Source organism: Artibeus jamaicensis, unplaced genomic scaffold (genome assembly GCF_021234435.1).
Source record: "Artibeus jamaicensis isolate MK-2021 breed Jamaican fruit bat unplaced genomic scaffold, CSHL_Jam_final contig_233, whole genome shotgun sequence".
NCBI classification, from domain to species: domain Eukaryota; kingdom Metazoa; phylum Chordata; class Mammalia; order Chiroptera; family Phyllostomidae; genus Artibeus; species Artibeus jamaicensis.
In genome coordinates, this window is record NW_026521486.1 from 19,952,470 (window position 1) to 19,970,413 (window position 17,944).

The following is a 17,944-nucleotide window of genomic DNA, read 5'->3' on the forward strand; positions in this document are numbered from 1 at the left end:
CCATGTTCCCTGTGATCTCTTAGCCAACAAAGCAAGAGGTGACTGTTTATCTCCACGTCCCATCCTACCCTTGTCTCTACAATGTAATTATGATATAATCTACTAATTGTAAAGAAACGAAGAACTGGCTAGGCCTGCATGCACACATGTGCACAGGTATATGGGCAAGAAAGGTTCCTTTTGGCATGTCATACCTGTTGTTGGGCTGTTAAATTCAGAACTAATTATACTGATTTGAAAGTGGATTTTTTTTTTCAGCTTCACTTTAATTAGGATTTACTTTAGAAAGGTACTTTTAAAAAAAACCTTTGGAATATAATTAGCTACAATGCTACAGTGTATGGAATGTTTATAATGCCTTTACAATGGGGAGCAAGATGATGGCTTTCCTCTGAATACTCTATACGTAAGCAAAGGATAGATGTTTTCTGGACAGTACCAAATATTAGGGGTTGCCAGAGAGCGAAGTGTTGGAAGGTGTCCATTTTCCTGTCGAGGTTGCCCTGCAGACAGGATACTGGGATCAAGCAGCTCAATCAGCTCCACATCCTCTTGTAACAGGACTTCCTGTTGCAGGATGGTATGTAGTGAGTCGAGTCGGAATCCAGTATCCTTGCCATTAACAGACCAGAAGAGAGGTAGTGATGCATACATAATTTTGCATTAAATGCTAAGTTGCTAAAGTGCTAATAAAATTTAGAGGTGTTTACTTTCAGTATAAACTCCAAGAAGAAGAATAAACAACAGTCCAATCTATCTTGCATATAATGTATGGGTTCCCCCCCCCCACTGTAAATGTGAAACAATAAAAATTGAGGTGGATATTATGGAGCCACCAGATGTAAATTAAGTTTTTAATAAAAATATGTAAAGTAGCTACAGATGAATAAATGTCTCGTTAACCCCGAATTATTAAATTGCTGGAACACACATGGAAAATATAATTTGGTAACATAAAATGCTGTCCCTGGATGCTTGTAATAGTATAGCCAGCAGGATCAAGGCCTTCTAAAAATGAACATTTGGATATTAAAAATACATCATTAAGGAATGTAATGTAAAACCACACTAACATGTGCACGGCATTTATAGTTTGCAAAATGCTTTCACATATACCAGCTCATTTATTCCTTCCTCTTTTCCTTCTATATATCTGTCAAGGAATAATCTTATACATACCAGGCACCATGTTTGGCACCAAGACACACAGAAAAATGAACAAGACAAAAGTCTCTACTTTTATAGAGTTCATAGTTCAATGAGGAATCAAAAAGCAAACAGAGAGGGGCAATGAGGTATACCAAGGATATTATGAAAATGCCATAGAGAGACCAAAACTTGCAATGAAGTCAGAGAAAGTAAAAGAGGTAATGCCTGAGCTGAGTCTTAAAGTAGAAACAAGAACTGACCAGATGTAGGAGTTGGAAGAGTCAGATGAGACAGAATAGAAGCTTCGCTGGAACTGCAAGTCATTGATATTAGCTTTATGCAGAGTGTACATGGTAGAGAGGTAAGAGATGAGGTAGCAATGTTAAAGCGGATATTAGGTTTATTCTCACAGTAACCCTGTAATGTACGTTATCATCCTTCTCTCTGTTCTTTAAGAAAACAATGAAGCCCAAACAAATTAACTAATTTTCCAGAGGTCTAATTTCAAAGCCTAAATCTCTGGTAGTTGATTTTTGCTTCACTGTATATATTATGCTCTACCACAAAACTGAAGGTTTTATTCTTGTATTAAATTTAGGAATAGGTTGATCCTACTATAAGATAAAAATAAAGAGAACTTTTAAATGACAAAGTCATTTGCAATTAAAAAAGGAAGGTCTAGAATTTGAAAGCAGCGGGTGCAATTGCACTTCTTAGTGAATCATTCTCACACCACAGAGTCCAGCCCTTAGCTGCTCATAATGGGAACTTAGTAGGAATACTGTGATCTATATATCAAACTTGACTGCAGGTTACACAGCACTGTTCGAGAATAAAAAGAATGTTTTTAACATTAGGCCTATCCACTAGGATATATTTATTTATTCATTCTCCCTAATCTAAAACAGTAACATTGTTTCAATGGAATGTTCCTTTTCCTTTTAGCCTGATGCGGCTTTCTCACCTTCTGCTGGTGAGAGCCCACCTTCTGCATGGGCTCAGCAGCACTTCTACATTTCATGTTTGAACACTTGCCTCCTTCTTCTTACAATCCTGATTCTAACATTAGAAATCACTTAATTGTTTGATGGCCCACCCTACTTTCATAAAGAGAGAGCAGCACAACTCACTTTATACTACCTTTGGGTGTGGGGGGGCAGCAACAGGGGCAGGAAGTGAAGCATGGTTGATTTTCAAGTAATCTTTGAAATAAATTTCACATATTGGGGTTTGGAATCCCCGATGAGACATGACACATTCAAATACAATATTTAAAAAATTAAGGTGTTTTTTTTTTTTTTTACAAATGTTTTAAATCATACTTTATAAATCAACTTACCTCTGTATACCTGTACACTGGTAAGTTGAAAGAAGCCTTACAGAGTGAAGGCTAAGGCTCATACAGAGGAGAAAAGCTATTCACACAGTGGGAGCTTCACAGAGCCTCTTACAGACATGCTGCTTAATCAGGAACTCACCTACTTTTACCCCACTCCTGGGCAACAGACCTACCTCCCAAACTGGGATAATGTGTACCCAAAACCAGTGTGCCCTGACACAGTATGAATAGCTTTGGGAATACCTGACTCAAAAGTGTGACAAACTAATAACCTACAGTGATCTACACAAGCAAATTAACTTAAAAGGTATCAAGACACTCCAAATAACAAAATATTTTCTGTTATTAGATTGCCTCTACAAAGGAAGAACTTGAACTATATTCTGATAATTATAGCTGTAAAACTGGATAAGATTAATGAACACAATTTTTCTTAAAGATAAATGATAAATTATTATCCTTTAATTATAAAAATAAGAACTGCAGAAAATATGGAAACTGTGTTACAATATGGCAATGAAAATACTGGGGAAATAAATACTTGCTAAATTAAGAAACATGCTACAACAGACCTGTTTGGATTCAGGTCCAAGACTCAAACACATGAAATTCAAAAGGCACCAATTCCAATGGACTTCAATGGTAGCAGATATCATCTGAACAATTGGGCGTGATGTGCTGCAGGGCGGTGCACTATGGGAACTTTGGTTCACCCTCAACAAGTTTGAGTACCACAGCCAAATTAGTACCTGGGTTTATATGCTGGTTCCACAACTTAAACAGATTAATAACCTCTCTATTCCAGTTTCCCTTTTTTAAAATTAAATTTATTGGGATGACACTGGTCAGTAGAGTCACAAACGTTTTCAGGGTACACTTCTAGACACATGGTCTGTATATTGTACTATGTGCCCACCACCCAAAGTCAAATCATCACCTGTCACCATGTATTTGGCTTCCTTCACCCTTTACTACATCCCACCCTCTGTTCCAGTTTCCTCATCTGAAAAATAAGCAGTGCCAGCTTCATAGGGTTGTGGTGAGAATTAGTTAAGTCAGTATTTGTAAAATACCAAGAGTGTATGGTTCACAGTAAACACTATGTAAGTGTTAGCTGCTAGTATTGTTAGTGCAGATGAAATAATTAAAATATAACAAAAAGAAGCATGTATAATATAATACAAAAACTTACAGGTCATAGCATAGATAATTACTACTAGGTTGTTGCAGAAAATAAGAGATCAAAGGGCTGAGGTTTCTGGGAAAGGCCTTGGGGAAGGGCTAGACTGCTTATTGAAAAGACTCCAATAATAGAAAAATGGAAAGAATTCTACCACAATAAAATAGCACAAACACAGACAAAAAGAACAGATACAGAATAAAGGAAAAGGAAGACTGGGTTGGCTGATGAAAATTATTGGTGGATAAGGCTATAAAGGTAGATTAGGACAAATTATGCAGACTCTTGATTTAGACATGATTAATTGAATTTGATATGATAGCTATGATAGATAATAGGGATCTTTTTAAGATATAAATTAAGAAAAAGATTTCTGCCTGGATGGAATGAAAAGGAAGTGAAAGCACAGGTAAAGAATAAAGAGACTGATATTTTTTCCCTAGGGATTGTAAAGGGAATGAATTATTCATGTGTCGATACATTTCAATGATCTTATACACTTTTTAACAAGTAATACTATTTCATGCTAATGAGGGTCAAATAAGATAACACATGAAAGCCCTTTATAGGCTAAAAAGTGCTTTAAAAGTGCTAATATCACTATCATCATAGTTGGTATGAAGGAATTTTTTTCATCTTTAAGAAGGAAAGTACTACTGTAATAAAAATGAACAATGGGGAAATGTTCAGCCATCATGGAGCAACTGCCAGTATTTTTGTAAAAGGAAAGAGAGACTGGTTCAATAGCTGTATAGCTAACAAAATTTCAACTATGTCACAATCCAGGGGAAAAGGTCAAGGAATCTCATGCCAGAAGCCAACCAGGCAATGCCTTGTTCCATTACCAGTACACTATTTCTTAGGTTCTACTTCCTACAATTCTCTACAATACAAGTCCAAAAGGATATACATAGAAGCTGGCACTTGATAGTGAAGCATGACATGAAACATGTGGCCAGAGACAGAGAACCCAGAAGGAAAAGATCAGGACTATACCAGCCATGGCTGAACCACAGAAAGTGTATGTGGACCCATATACCTTACCAGAGTCCTAGCGTCACTGAAGAAGGAGGATGGCTCCACTCGGATGGAGTGGATATTCTACGTAGAGGACAAGACACTTCACTGACTTTTTCAACACACCTATAAAGATGAAACCCTGAACAGAGAACTTGCCCTTTTGGATTGCTGAAATAGTCATTTTAGTCAGTCAAAACATAATAATACTCAAACTATGAGGTAGTATATTACAGTAAAAAGCCTGGGCTTTGAAACCAGGAAATCTGAATGCAAATTCTCACTAGGTGAACATTCTTGAATAATTCATTTATGTATTCTAAAACCAATTGAGCAGTCTGAACCTCAGGATTTCAAACAAGATTCTCCTTACAAGGTTTGGTGCATTTTACCTGTTGGAAATTTAGATTACCAAATTAAAATGTGAAAGCACTTTGTAAACATTTCTTTATAAATAATAGTTTATGAGAATAATAATTATTATCTTAGGGTCACGGGCCAGCAGAAGATCCTGGAAACCTGCTTCCTTGTAACCTGATCACTCCTACTGAGAACCATGAGAAGAACATTATAACTTCAATTCTGTATTGTTACACTACAAAAACGTGAAGTACTACACCCTCTTGGGGGGGGTCAAGAGGTCAAACAGAGATAAACTGCTGCAGAGAGAAGGAAAACAGCAACCTTTACAGAACCACAAAGACTCTCAATGTTGACTACTCCAAGTCTTTGAAAAATTCTGTAATTTATCAGTCCCAGGAGATCAAAGTTTACATATAAAATTGTCAGAGAATGGCAAATAAATTAATAAAATAAATTAATCTGAAGTCAGATTAATGATACATATATTATTAGGGAGGAACCACTTTTGATTTTTTTTAACCCAAACTTTGTAATCATTGGATGTGGGATAAGGACAGAGGCAGTCAAGTTCCTAATGAAAAAGGGAGAAAATCCCACCAATGGTTATATTCCTATTCCCTTCCCTACTAGGAGAAACAGCTTTCAAAGGAAGAAGATGGCAGCAGGAAACCTTGTAACATACAAGGTTTCAACAACTACCAGACTACTTTATTCTAAGTGGCTAATAACCTCTTAGAACTATGAAATGATACTAATGAGTCCAAATTCAAAGATCTCCAGTTACTGAAGAATTTCTTTTTTTTTTAGGTGATAGAAACAACTTTATTTAACAATTAATGAAGTGGAGAGTCTCTTTTTAAAGAAATGCCCAGAATTTCTAATAAAAAATCGATCACTGCCCAAATCAGTAGTGAGACAAATTCTGATTTGTTAATACTCTCACTAATAAACTAGAGACCTGAAGACTGACAAAATAAAAGGGTAAAAAGAACACTTACCAACTTGTGAAGTAAGTCATCTTTCTTACTGCACTGAGAAAAAATCCAACTTTTGATGGTTTCAGCCACTTTTAACAGAATGCCTTGCTGAAGGAGATGAATGATGTTGTATAGGATTATTAAACCACACCCAAGCAGCAGAAAAACGTCAAATAATTTCTGTCTAATTAATCACAATTTTTATCAGAAAAAGGGAGAAAAATCATCCAGGTTATATGCTTTGTCAGTATGTCTCAGCCTCCTTATTAGTTCCCAAATTTACTTGCACATCACAATCAACTGAATTTTATTTTAGTTAGAAACATATTCCTAAATCTCCAAACTAACAATTTAGATTCAGTAAATTTGAAATAAGACCTGAAAATGTGATTTTTAATGAGCAGTCAGAAATCTTTCTGATGCAGCCCATTTATCTTGGGTACAGTATAAACTATCTATGTCAAGATGATGCTATCTATGTCAAGAAAACCATAGGGTTCTCCAAGTTCTCAGATATTAAAAACATTTCATTCCATAATGCTAAGGCAGAAAGAAAATTTAATTTTAGAAAAACTGTCTCATTGAAGTAAAAAGTATATTATTGAATCACTCAAAAATTCGATATACCTTAATAGTCCATTTCCTGAGCATGCCCGTATGGAGTTTACATTCACTGAGTGATCACTATATCCCAGGTATTGAAAAAGGGTATGGGAACAAAGATGAATACACATAACTGTCATTGTCAAGAGCTTGGTACAGAAGAGACAGTACAAAAATAATTATGAACCAATATATAGTCTGAAAAAGTGTGGAAAAAGAAGATGCCAAGAGGAGCTAACAATGGAACTGAGCCCTAACAGACAAGTAGAAATTTAACAACAGAGGAAGTTAGGACACTCAGGCAAGGGACAGGAGGATTACAGGAGAGAGCCATGGAAGAACGTGCTGTGGGGCTGGTGGCGTAGTCCGGGACGGTTGAGACTCAAGGGAATTGTGATAAGTTAAAAGATACACTGAGATGGGTTTTAAAGAACTTCGGTCTCACATGCCACCAGTTTAGATTTTACCCTGTAGGCTCTGAGGAGCCACCTAAGGTTTTCATGCAAGTAGTGAAACAATAAAAAAAAAAAATCAGCATTTTAGAAAAGTAACTGGCAGCAGTGCAGAGGCTGTACTGGCAGGGCATGATTGTAGCCAGCTAAATAATATCCAGGCCTGTACTAGGATAGCAAAAATGGTAGTGATTAGGGTTGGATTTAGAGACACAGACACTGACATATCATTTTGTGGCTAAATCAGTGTGGGAGTGATGGAAAGTTTAAGATAACTAAGAAGGTGGTAATTTGGAAAAATATAAAAAATATTTGTTTGTGGGGTGCTAAGGAAAGAAGCTCTGTTTTAGACATGTTAAATCTGAGCTTCCTGGGGCACAGGCAGGTGGGAACATCTAACAAATATCTGAAGCTCAGCAAAGGTGGAAAATGGACGTGAGTGGCCAATGAAAACTAGATATAGAGGGGATCTATCAGAGAAAACAGACTAAGCAGAGAGGAGGACTGGTGCTAAATGTTATAGAGGGAACATTTGAGAATAAACACAGGAAACGTTATCTATTTGACAGACCTGGAGCAGCTACTGTCTGCTGCTAAGGTTTCAGTGCAGATGCAAAAAAAAAAGGGGGGGGGGCGTTCTCATGATTTTTGTCTGTCTCATTGTGGCAGCCAAGATGACATGGGGGAATACAGTGGAAAATATGGAGTCTTTGCAACTCAGAAATAATCCTGTGAACAGCAGAGAGCCTATTTTACTCCAAAGAAGAGTCTGAAATATGAGTTTATAAGAAAAGTGTTGAAAAATGATTCTCCTACACTCTTGCCTTCTGATTGATTCCACTTCTAAATGTTTAAGGATTAAAACTAATTAGAGGCAAGCCAGTGATTCTTAAAAACAACAACACACATACAAGGAAAAAAAACAAAAAATGTATAGACAATAAATATTTATGGTGAGAATACCAGTACAGACTACTCAGTAAGTACTTGACAAACACATGAAAAAATAGTTAAAAAAGGGCACTAGTGCTAAGGACCATTTCATTTAAACTCATATTATACAAAATTTTGCTCTCCAAAGAAAATAACTGGCATTTCAGTGTTTGAACAAAAGTTTGAGGGAAATTCTAAAAATACACCCACTGAGAAGGAACTAAATAGTATAGTAGTTTTCTAAAATTTAGTTGCCCCAGATTTAGAAAAACTCCATTTTACTTATTTATTTTTTAAAATATATTTTATTAATTATGCCATTACAGTTCTACAAAAACACCATTTTAGAAAAATACAGCCCATACAGCTGAACTGTGTATGATGAAGACTAAACAAACTTTCTAGACATGTGGTAATTTTGAAAAACACTCTCTGGCTATGCTTTTTACTCTTCCTCAATTTCTGAGGGGATGAAATTTTAAACCCTTATTTTATTTATTTATAAAGTAATAACATTTCTATATGTAAAAACACTTGTCATAAATGAAAGGACTGAACACTTACAAAACACAAGTTTGCGCCACCGCACCCTGGTTCCCGCAGCACCGCCCCCCCACCAACACACCGAGGTCAGTGTGCATGCTATGCCTCAAGGTTATCCCTTGGGCCTTTGTCTTTTCTAACCGAGTAATCTCAGATACAAATTTTAATCTACAAATAATCTGTTAGATAAATCTTTAGGTTTCCCCTTCAGAACTCTTCCCAGGAACGTCCATATTTGAAAGGGCAAGGAGAAGGCAGGGTTTAAGTCCAGAGGGAGGCCTGGCAAACTGGCTCCGACCCACTGGAGCTCTCACTCCCCAACTCCCATCCTGTGGGTGTTAGTCAGAAACACGAACCAAAACAAACAGACAAACCCAAATGATTTCTCTGGCTTTTAACCTGCTGTTGCAAATGGGCCCAGCTTGGTTACCTCACATTTTAGGAATTTTTCAAAGAACAGGAGAAACGACCTCTACCACCACAGAGTAAATAAGTAATTGGAAACTTTTAAAGCCACATCCTGAATATAATTGAGTCTTGTAATAAAACACCGATTAAACTAGAATTAGCTCAAAAAATTAGTAATCTGGCTATATTTCTTATTAAATTAGAATTATTTGTATTAAAACTGAAATGTACTAGAATATTTTTTATTTTAATAAATACGTCAAATAAAACAAATGAATGTATTAGGTTAATGAATTTTATAGAATATAAGTAATGGAGATTCTTCTGGTGTCTTAGCCTCATAATGCTGTACATCAACTATGAGGTATATATAAAAGTATATAATACTGCATACATAATGGGCATTAGATATTGAGGTATTCTTGAAACTGTGAAATACTTTATCAATTTGCTTTCTTGTATTTTGTGCTCTTTTAAGTAATATACTTAAAGAAAAAGTTATTCCAGTTAATATATGAGTCCCAGAAGTTGGGTTCTCATTAATGTTTTAGTATATTTTTCTGGTCCTCTCCGGATAACTTCACTATTTAAATAAATAACATGTTTTGATCTTCAACCATATTCATTCCCATTGGTTATACAAATCACCTATGAAACAGTCCAAAACTACAAGGATTTGCGTTTATTTAAACAGGCATTTTTGTACTACTGATGAATAAAAAGTCAAGTCTCACCAGTGCAGGAGAGGACATGGGGGGTCTTTTGTTTTTGTTTTTTGTAAGGCAAAGAACAAAAGATCAAGTCAGAGAGAACGAGCATGCTTTCTTACTTTTGGCAGGGCTCTCAGAGGGGGCTTTTGTTGTCCCTCTGTCACTGAGCATTTCTCTGGGTTTGGTGACAGAGAAGAACATATTTCAAAGTCCGTGTGTCCCAGATCCTGTAAGTACTGGTAAAGTGGAGAATTCTGAAAGAGACACAAAATAAACCAAATTTTAACATCATTACTATTTCAAGTTTTAGAGGCCAAATTCAATACCAAACTTCCCAATCATGACTGAACTCTTTACGAACTTCACAATTATGCCCAAACTTTTTAAGGCTTAATCTATAAAGAACTGAGTTATATCACAATGCTAAAATATCAGCTAATACTTTACCAGAGGGACCAAAAAAAGGTGAAAACTCTAAACACATACCAATATTTCTGAGTGAGTACCACCAAGGAAAAATTAATTTAGGAATATAAATAGATTTGTTCAGGAATTACATTTCCCACATTTTTGTAGTATTGGAGTCGATTTCCTCAAAATAGCCAATCCTGGCTATATATAACTCCTAAGAGGACCTACAGTGAAAAACAGTTATTAATTGAAGCCAAGCAGAATCAGGCAATGATTATACTGTATTAATAATAATTTTACCATAACATCATATTCATTGATTCAGTCAAGCACAACTATGTATTATTGTATTATAGGTAACACATATAGAAAACTCCAAGAAAGTTACCTAAGATAAGCTTATGTACAAGCACATAACAAATGAGAGTCAGTGTGTCTAATAAAAGCATTAGAACACAGTGGTTAAAGACAAACTGTGGAGCCAGACTACAGGTTCAAATTCCAACTCTGCCTCTTACTAGCTGGGTAACTGAAAATTTATAATCCTTTCATGGTTCAGCTGTTTCAACTAAAGATAGGGATAGTAATAATACCTAGTTCATAAATATAAAGCAAGTAGACCAGTCCCTGACACACAGTAAGCACTCAATTTATATTTTATACAAGCTATGTGAAAAGAGAGCAGGTTTTGGACAAAATTAAAAAGAAAATCACCCCGATCCCACTGAATAGAAATATCACCATTGCTATTGGATGAATATCTATGAGATAACTCTTTCTGGATAAACCACAAGCTTTAATTTTAACTTTTAGCCTTCTCTAAAGTACAATGTTGGTGACATGTTTAAAAATAAACCTGATTCCACTCAACCAACTATTTAATATTTAAAATAACAACCACCATCAAAACAAAGAGCAACACAGCTGCCATAGTACTACTTAACTACACTTAAACTAAGCATTAACTAAGCATCATCTCAGTTAAGGATCACAACAAACTATACAAGGTATCATCATCATCAGCATTACTATTGTTATTCCATTTCACAGCTGAGGAAACAGATTCACTCAACTAGAGAAATCAGGATAGGTCTAACCTCAAGGCTGACACTATGAAATACACTATACTAGCTAAAGTTAGAGTCCCTCTTGTGTCTACAGAGCAAGACACCAAAGAAGCTTACATATAGTTCAGTGCTAAGAAAAATTACAGGAATGTAAACAGGAACACCACCTAAATTAGACCAACACTTTTAGGAAATACATCCTTAAATTTGGGAAAATAAGGAAGAGCAAGAATATGCTGGACTGGCAGGATTTTGCTGACTTTCAATTTGAGACAACAAGAAGGAGTCAAATGCCTACCTTTTAAACTATGTTCAATCTCTCTTTTGAGAAAAATATGCAAAAAATTATAATATGAGGATACCTCTATCAGATTTAAAATCTCTGGTGGCACAAATGGTTAATCTTTATATCACCTGTAAGGACCTTCAAATATTGCCTTGAATTACTTAATCTGTATTTTCAAACTGAACTGTGAATCATCAGAGTGGCAAAAGAACAGAAATGTTAGTTCATTTGGGCTGACCTTTTAAAAAGTTTACATAGTTTTAAAAAGACAACTTGTTTTTAAGGCAGTAGAATATTTTCTTCAGAGGAACTCCCATGGGGAAGAACAATAAATACAATGGGTCAAAGTGGAGTTACACTTTATGACAGGCCAGATAGTAAATATTTCAGGCTTTGCAGGCCATATGGTCTGCGTCTCAACTCTGCTGCGACAGGGTGAAAGCAGCCAAAGATGATTATAAACCAGTGAGTGTGGTTATGTTCCAATAAAACCTTATTCATGAAAATATTTAACTTATCCTTTTCATCTGCCACAAAATATCATTCTTTTGATATTTTACCTATCTACTTAAAAATGAAAAAACCATTCCTTGTTCACCAGTCAGATAAACTAGGCACAGAAGAGGAGACAGATCTGACCCAACAGTCTTAGTTTGACTCCTGTTCTAATTAAAGACTCAGCTGAACTCAAGGCACACTCTTGAGTGCGAACTATTCTCTTGGAAGAAGAGGCTTGGGGAATGGGAATGGGACCCAATTTCTTTCTATACAAATTGTAATGCTGTGTTAGCACTGGCCCCAATGTCCCTTCCTCTTCCACTTTATGTCACAGCTCACAAAATAACCAAATGGAGTATCTGTAACATAGATTTTTTTTGGGGGGGGCCGGGAGTGACTAAACACAAGAGAAACAATAAATACTTTGTTTTCCATATACAGGGGTGGGCAAATTAGGCTACAGTTGTAATACAAATAAGTAATACAATAATTAATAAATAATAATACAAGAATATACTTGTGTTTCTCGTACTCACAACTGTAAACCTACTTTTGCCCCACGCTGTATGTTTTGCACATCAGCTAAGCACACACATTCAGTTTGAATCACCATACACTGAAACATTTACTATTGCATATTTCACAAAATAGCATAACTGTTTATCCTGTATGATAGTGATAATGTTCAATCATGTCATTTCATACAGTAATTCTACCAGGAGTTTATTCTGCTGTTTTTCTAAATGTAAAACTTTTAAACTTTTGGCTGGTCTCACAGGCTTCTTATCAAAGGCATGACGTATCCATTTGTGCTCTACACCTGCGAATAACGCCTTAGTAGTTCTGGTTCCTTCCTCTTCTTTAGTGACAGAATTAATCACTTTCATCCTAGAAAGCACTGTTTTACAGTTCTGGAAAACTCTGGCTTCCCAAGGGCCATCACTGTGCTTTGTTTCATGACTTTACTGTAACTACGTGACAAAATTTCAGAGTAGACAACCTTTGGAGACTAGGGATGGAGCCACTGAAGGTCCAATAAAGTGTAATTCCAGTCATCATCATATTTCATACTAGCACTTTTGCCTTTTTGACTTTAATGTGAATCCTATCATTTTCTAACATATAAACATGGACAGTATAGACACTGAAGCTCTACTCACTATATTTATGATGGTATTTTGAGTTGTAGCATTTTACTGTTTTATTTCTACTTTTATGCTTTTGAGCCAGAGAAAATTTAGAATTTAACCAATGACAACACAAAGGAAAAACAAACAACCCTTGGTTTATAAACTGAACATTGGCCAAGATGAACCAACCAAGATGGGCCTTGTAGCACATGAGCCACTTTTAAGAATACAAAGGGATTTTTAATAAAATTATTATTTTATATTATTTTTTAAATAACGGGGAATAAAATTACTATCACTTTTCCCCTGAAACTACTAAATAACCTGTGCATTACTTGATAGATCTCAGAAAAACACATCATGGCTAGTGGTTCTTAAAGTTTTTGGTCTCCGGGCCTCTTTCTGGTCTTATAAATTACCGAGAGCCCCAAAGACCTTTTGTTCATGTGGCTATCAATAATTATCATATTAAAAACGCAATAAAAAAATTAAAGTTATTTATTTACAATAACAATAAATTCAGGTAGAGGGGTGGGGAAAAGTAGGTTTATGGTTGTTCATATGGAAAATAGTACAATGATCAATAAATAACAATACAAGAAGAAACTGTTTTGTGTACTCACAACTGTAAACCTACTTTTGCCAATACCTATATTAATGTAAATAATTTTAATGAAAAATACTTTTTTCCCAAAATTAAAAAGAAAAGAATTGAGAAGAGGAGACTGTTTTACATTTTTGCAAATCTCTTTACTGTCTGGCTTAATAGGAGATGGTTTAATTCTTATATTTGCTTCTGCATTCAATCTGTTGCAATTTACTGTCTTGGAAGAAAATCAAGCTTTGAACAGATAGTTTGAAAGTTAGTATTTTAATAGTCTTTCTGATAATTGTATTATCAAGGAATAGCCATAACAAAACAACAATAGTTTTAAGTTTTGAAAAGGTTCATTTTATGAACCTTTTGATGGAATATGAAACCATATTAATGAGCTTTTCATATTTTCACACTCTGTACATGCACAGAAGAATACGAGTGAAAAAAGGTAGGTAATGTTTTAGTATTAAAAACTGATCACCCAATATGAAATAAAATTTTTTAATTTTTATTTTAGAGCAAGGTGAGGTTCCCTATTGCAACAGCCTAATCACTATATTTGAAAGTTTTCTGCTACTAGGTATATAAACTAATGCAGAAATTTCTATGTTTAATATAGTGAGCATTATTATAGGTTGATGGCAGCTTAAAAAAGGGACTTTTTTTGGTGGAGGGTAAGGCGGAACAGGTGGTGATAGGTAATTTTCTGTATTATAATTTTCCCTCGGTTCAAGCAAAATAGAACCACAAATGTTTCAGTTAAGTTGTTTTCTTGAGAGAAATTATCAGCACTGAACTCAAAGTATAATTTAGTAGTATTAGACAATGTTACTGCTGCCAAAACAAATAGGAAGAACCTTAGACACAGCATGTGGGAGCTTCTCAGGAAATCCTTGTGGTTAATGATTCCTGTAAATTTCAGTTGACAGAAAACACACATCATAGTACCAGAAAGAATTTTGCTAAATGAATGATAGCTAAGAGTTTTTGGTCTTGCTAAGATTGTTCTGACGGTCGAAACATTTTTTGAAAAAAAAATAAACAAAAACAGACAGGAAACCCCAACACTTTTGCTGAACAAGCATTTCAAGAAAATGACTCATTTAAATCCTAGACTACCTGTACCTCTTGCCCCCATGGAAGATAACGGACCCCACACTAATGGATATATGGAGTCTGAACCACTCTAATGCAATGTTTATCTTCTGCATGATTTATGGTACATCCTGCACAAGTGCCAATACCTTTATTGCTGGTTTGCAATTAAGAAGGAAGATTAATTAGTGTAGAAATGAAAGTGATGGGTAAATGCTTTTATGATCAGGCTCTCTCTTCTAAACTGCTTTAAACCCTCACAGATAGAACAAGTTGTAACCTTTCAGGTTCCAGCTCAGGGAGGGAAGAATAGGCCAAACATGGAAGAATTGGGTGGCCCTTTCAATAATAATCACTGAATCTTCTTTGTGCCAGGCAATATCTAGGCACAGGGGATAAAACAAAACAGGTGAGGTCCTTGCTAAAAACTTCCATTCTATGATTCTTCCAGCAAGACTATGGTATACCCGGCTTTCAGTAGTACCAAGAAAAATACTGAGTGACCTGACACTTTCCAGGTAGGCCACTATGTTTCTGGAAAATCCTCCCTTGGTCTAACTTAGCTTTGTTAAGTACAACATTAGAATGCTATGGGGTTCTTAAACTCCTTCAGATGGTAAAACAAAACTCATGATGTTCTCTGAAAGACAAAACTAAAAAAATGGGTATGTTAAAATACAGAATTCTGTACTAAATCAAATGCCATATCATTCTATGCAATCAGCCAAATTCAGAATATGGAAATTATAAAGATCAAATTACCCAGTGTCTTCAACAAATAAATGATATAATAACGTTGGAGAAGGCAGAGAAAACTGTTAAAGACTAAAGGGACATATCACCCAAATGTAACATATGGGTTTTGTTTGGATGCTCTTTTGAACAATTAAGAAGAAATTTTTTGCGATACTTGAGGAAATCCAAACATAGCCAAGGTATCAGAGGATATTAGGGGATTACTATTCATTTTACTAGGTCATGGTTTTTAAAAAGTATATTTTATTGATTATGCTACTACAGTTGTCCCATTCCCCCCTTTATTTCCCACCACCCTGCACACCCCCTCCCACCCACATCCCCCCCCTTCAGTTCATGTCCATGGGTTGTACATACAAGTTCTGTGGCTTCTCCATTTCCTATACTATTCTTAACCTCCCCCTGTCTATTTTCTACCTACCGTTTATGCTTCTTATTCCCTGTACCTTTACCCCCTTTCTCCCCCTCACATTCTCCCACTGATAACCCTCCATGTGATCTCCATTTCTGTTATTCTGTTCCTGTTCTGTTTGCTGTTTGTTTGTTTATTTATTTATTTATTTTTAGGTTCAGCTGTTAATAGCTGTGAGTTTGTTGTCACTTAACTGTTCATATCTTTGATCTTCTTTTTCTTAGATAAGTCTCTTGAACATTTCATATAATAAGGGCTTGGTGATGATGAACTCTTTTAACTTGACCTTATCTAAGAAGCACTTTATCTGCCCTTCCATTCTAAATGATAGCTTTGCTGGATAGAGCAATCTTGGATGTAGATCCTTGAGTTTCATGACTTCTAATACTTTCCAGCCCCTTCTTGCCTGCAAGGTTTCTTTTGAGAAATCAGCTGATAGTCTAATGGGAACTCCTTTGTAGGTAACTGTCTCCTTTTCTCTTGCTGCTTTTAAGATTCTCTCCTTCTCTTTCATCTTGGGTAATGTAATTATGATGTGCCTTGGTGTGTTCCTCTTTGGGTCCAACTTCTTTGGGGCTCTCTGAGCATCCTGGACTCCCTGAAAATCTATTTCCTTTACCAGACTGGGGATGTTCCCCTTCATTATTTTTTCAAATAAGTTTTCAATTTCTTGCTCTTGTTCTTCTCCTTCTGGAACCCCTATAATTTGGATGTTGGAACACTTAAAGATGTCCCGGAGGTTCCTAAGCCTCTCCTCATTTTTCTGAATTCTTGTTTCTTCATTCTGTTCTGGTTGAATGTTTCATTCTTCCTTCTGTTCCTGTTGATTTGAGTCCTGGTTTCCTTCCCATCACTGTTGGTTCCCTGTAGAGTTTTATTTCACATAATGTAGCCTTCATTGCTGTCTGGGTCTTTTTTATGCTGTTGAAGCACCCAGTGAGTCCTTGGAGCAACCTGATAACCCGTGTTTTGAACTATGCATTTGTTAGGTTGGCTATCTCTTCGTTGCTTAGTTATATTTGTTCTGGAGGTTTGATCTGTTCTTGTTCTGGAGGTTTGATCTGTTCTTTGAGCCATACCTTTCATTTGAGCCATATCTTTTTTGCCTCAGCAGGCCTGTTACATAGTAAGGGGAGGAGCCTTAGGTGTTCCCCAGGGTGGGGTAACTCACCTCGCTGTGTTATGACTGTATGTGGGGGATGGGTCCAAGAGGGAGCAATGGCACTTGCTCCACTCTCTGCTGGTTTTCAGTCACTTCCCCCACTACCCATAATTAAGTTGGGCCGTTCTGGCGCTGATTCCCAGGTGGGTGGGCTTGTGTACATCCTGTGACCCTGTGGGTCTCTCCAACAAACTCTCCTGTGAGGTTGGGAGTTTCTTTTCCGTCTCAACCCCCACAGTTAGTTTTAGTCAGAGGTTTGAGGCTTTATTTCCTGGTGCTGGGACCCTGGGTTGCTCGTTCCGTCTTGCTCCCCGGTTGTTCCTCCCCGTTTATCACCACGCCAATGTGGGGCCACCTGGTCTGCCAGCCGCTGCCTCGACCAGACCACCAGCCACCACCTGCTGCGAGTCCTCTCCACCTGGATGCCTGTCCCCTCCCACTGGTCTGGATGAATGTTTCTTCTTTAACTCCTTGGTTGTCGGACTTCCATACAGTTTGATTTTCTGTCAGTTTTGGTTGTTCTTGTTTTTAAATTTGTTGTTGTCTTTTTGGTTGTAGGAAGAGGCACAGTGTGTCTACCTACACCTCCATCCTGGCTGGAAGTCTCTGTAATGGTGTTTTTTAAGAGTATTTAACTGTTAGAAATGTATACAGAATTATTTACAGGTGAAATTAGGTAATGTCTGGGATTTGCACTCAAATGCTCCAAGGAAAGAGGTGAGGGTGAAAGAGGAACATAAACCTTTTAGCAAAACTGTAAGTTTCCAAAGCTGGGTGAGGCCACCTGGAGCTTTCACGGTATTTTTCTCTCTTTTTATGTGTAATTTTTAAAGTCTATTACAAAGTTTAAGAATA

The 17,944-nt window shown here is 36.4% G+C and overlaps 1 protein-coding gene across 9 annotated transcripts in view; it reads right to left on the bottom strand.

Annotated features, from left to right (window-relative positions):
- VEZT (vezatin, adherens junctions transmembrane protein) overlaps nt 1–17,944 on the bottom strand; it is a 58,218-nt gene that overhangs the window by 21,710 nt on the left and 18,564 nt on the right. For 6 of the 9 annotated variants that reach the window (XM_037160137.2, XM_037160132.2, XM_037160136.2 and 3 more), the window contains exons 2-4: nt 9,794–9,928; nt 6,047–6,133; nt 440–612 (exon numbers count right to left, since the gene is read on the bottom strand). In XM_037160137.2, coding sequence (XP_037016032.2) covers nt 440–612; nt 6,047–6,133; nt 9,794–9,928 — 395 coding nt within the window. Of the gene's footprint in view, nt 1–439; nt 613–6,046; nt 6,134–9,793; nt 9,929–17,944 lie in introns of those variants that run through there. The other 3 variants (XM_037160135.2, XM_037160138.2, XM_037160139.2) reach the window with 3 other exon arrangements.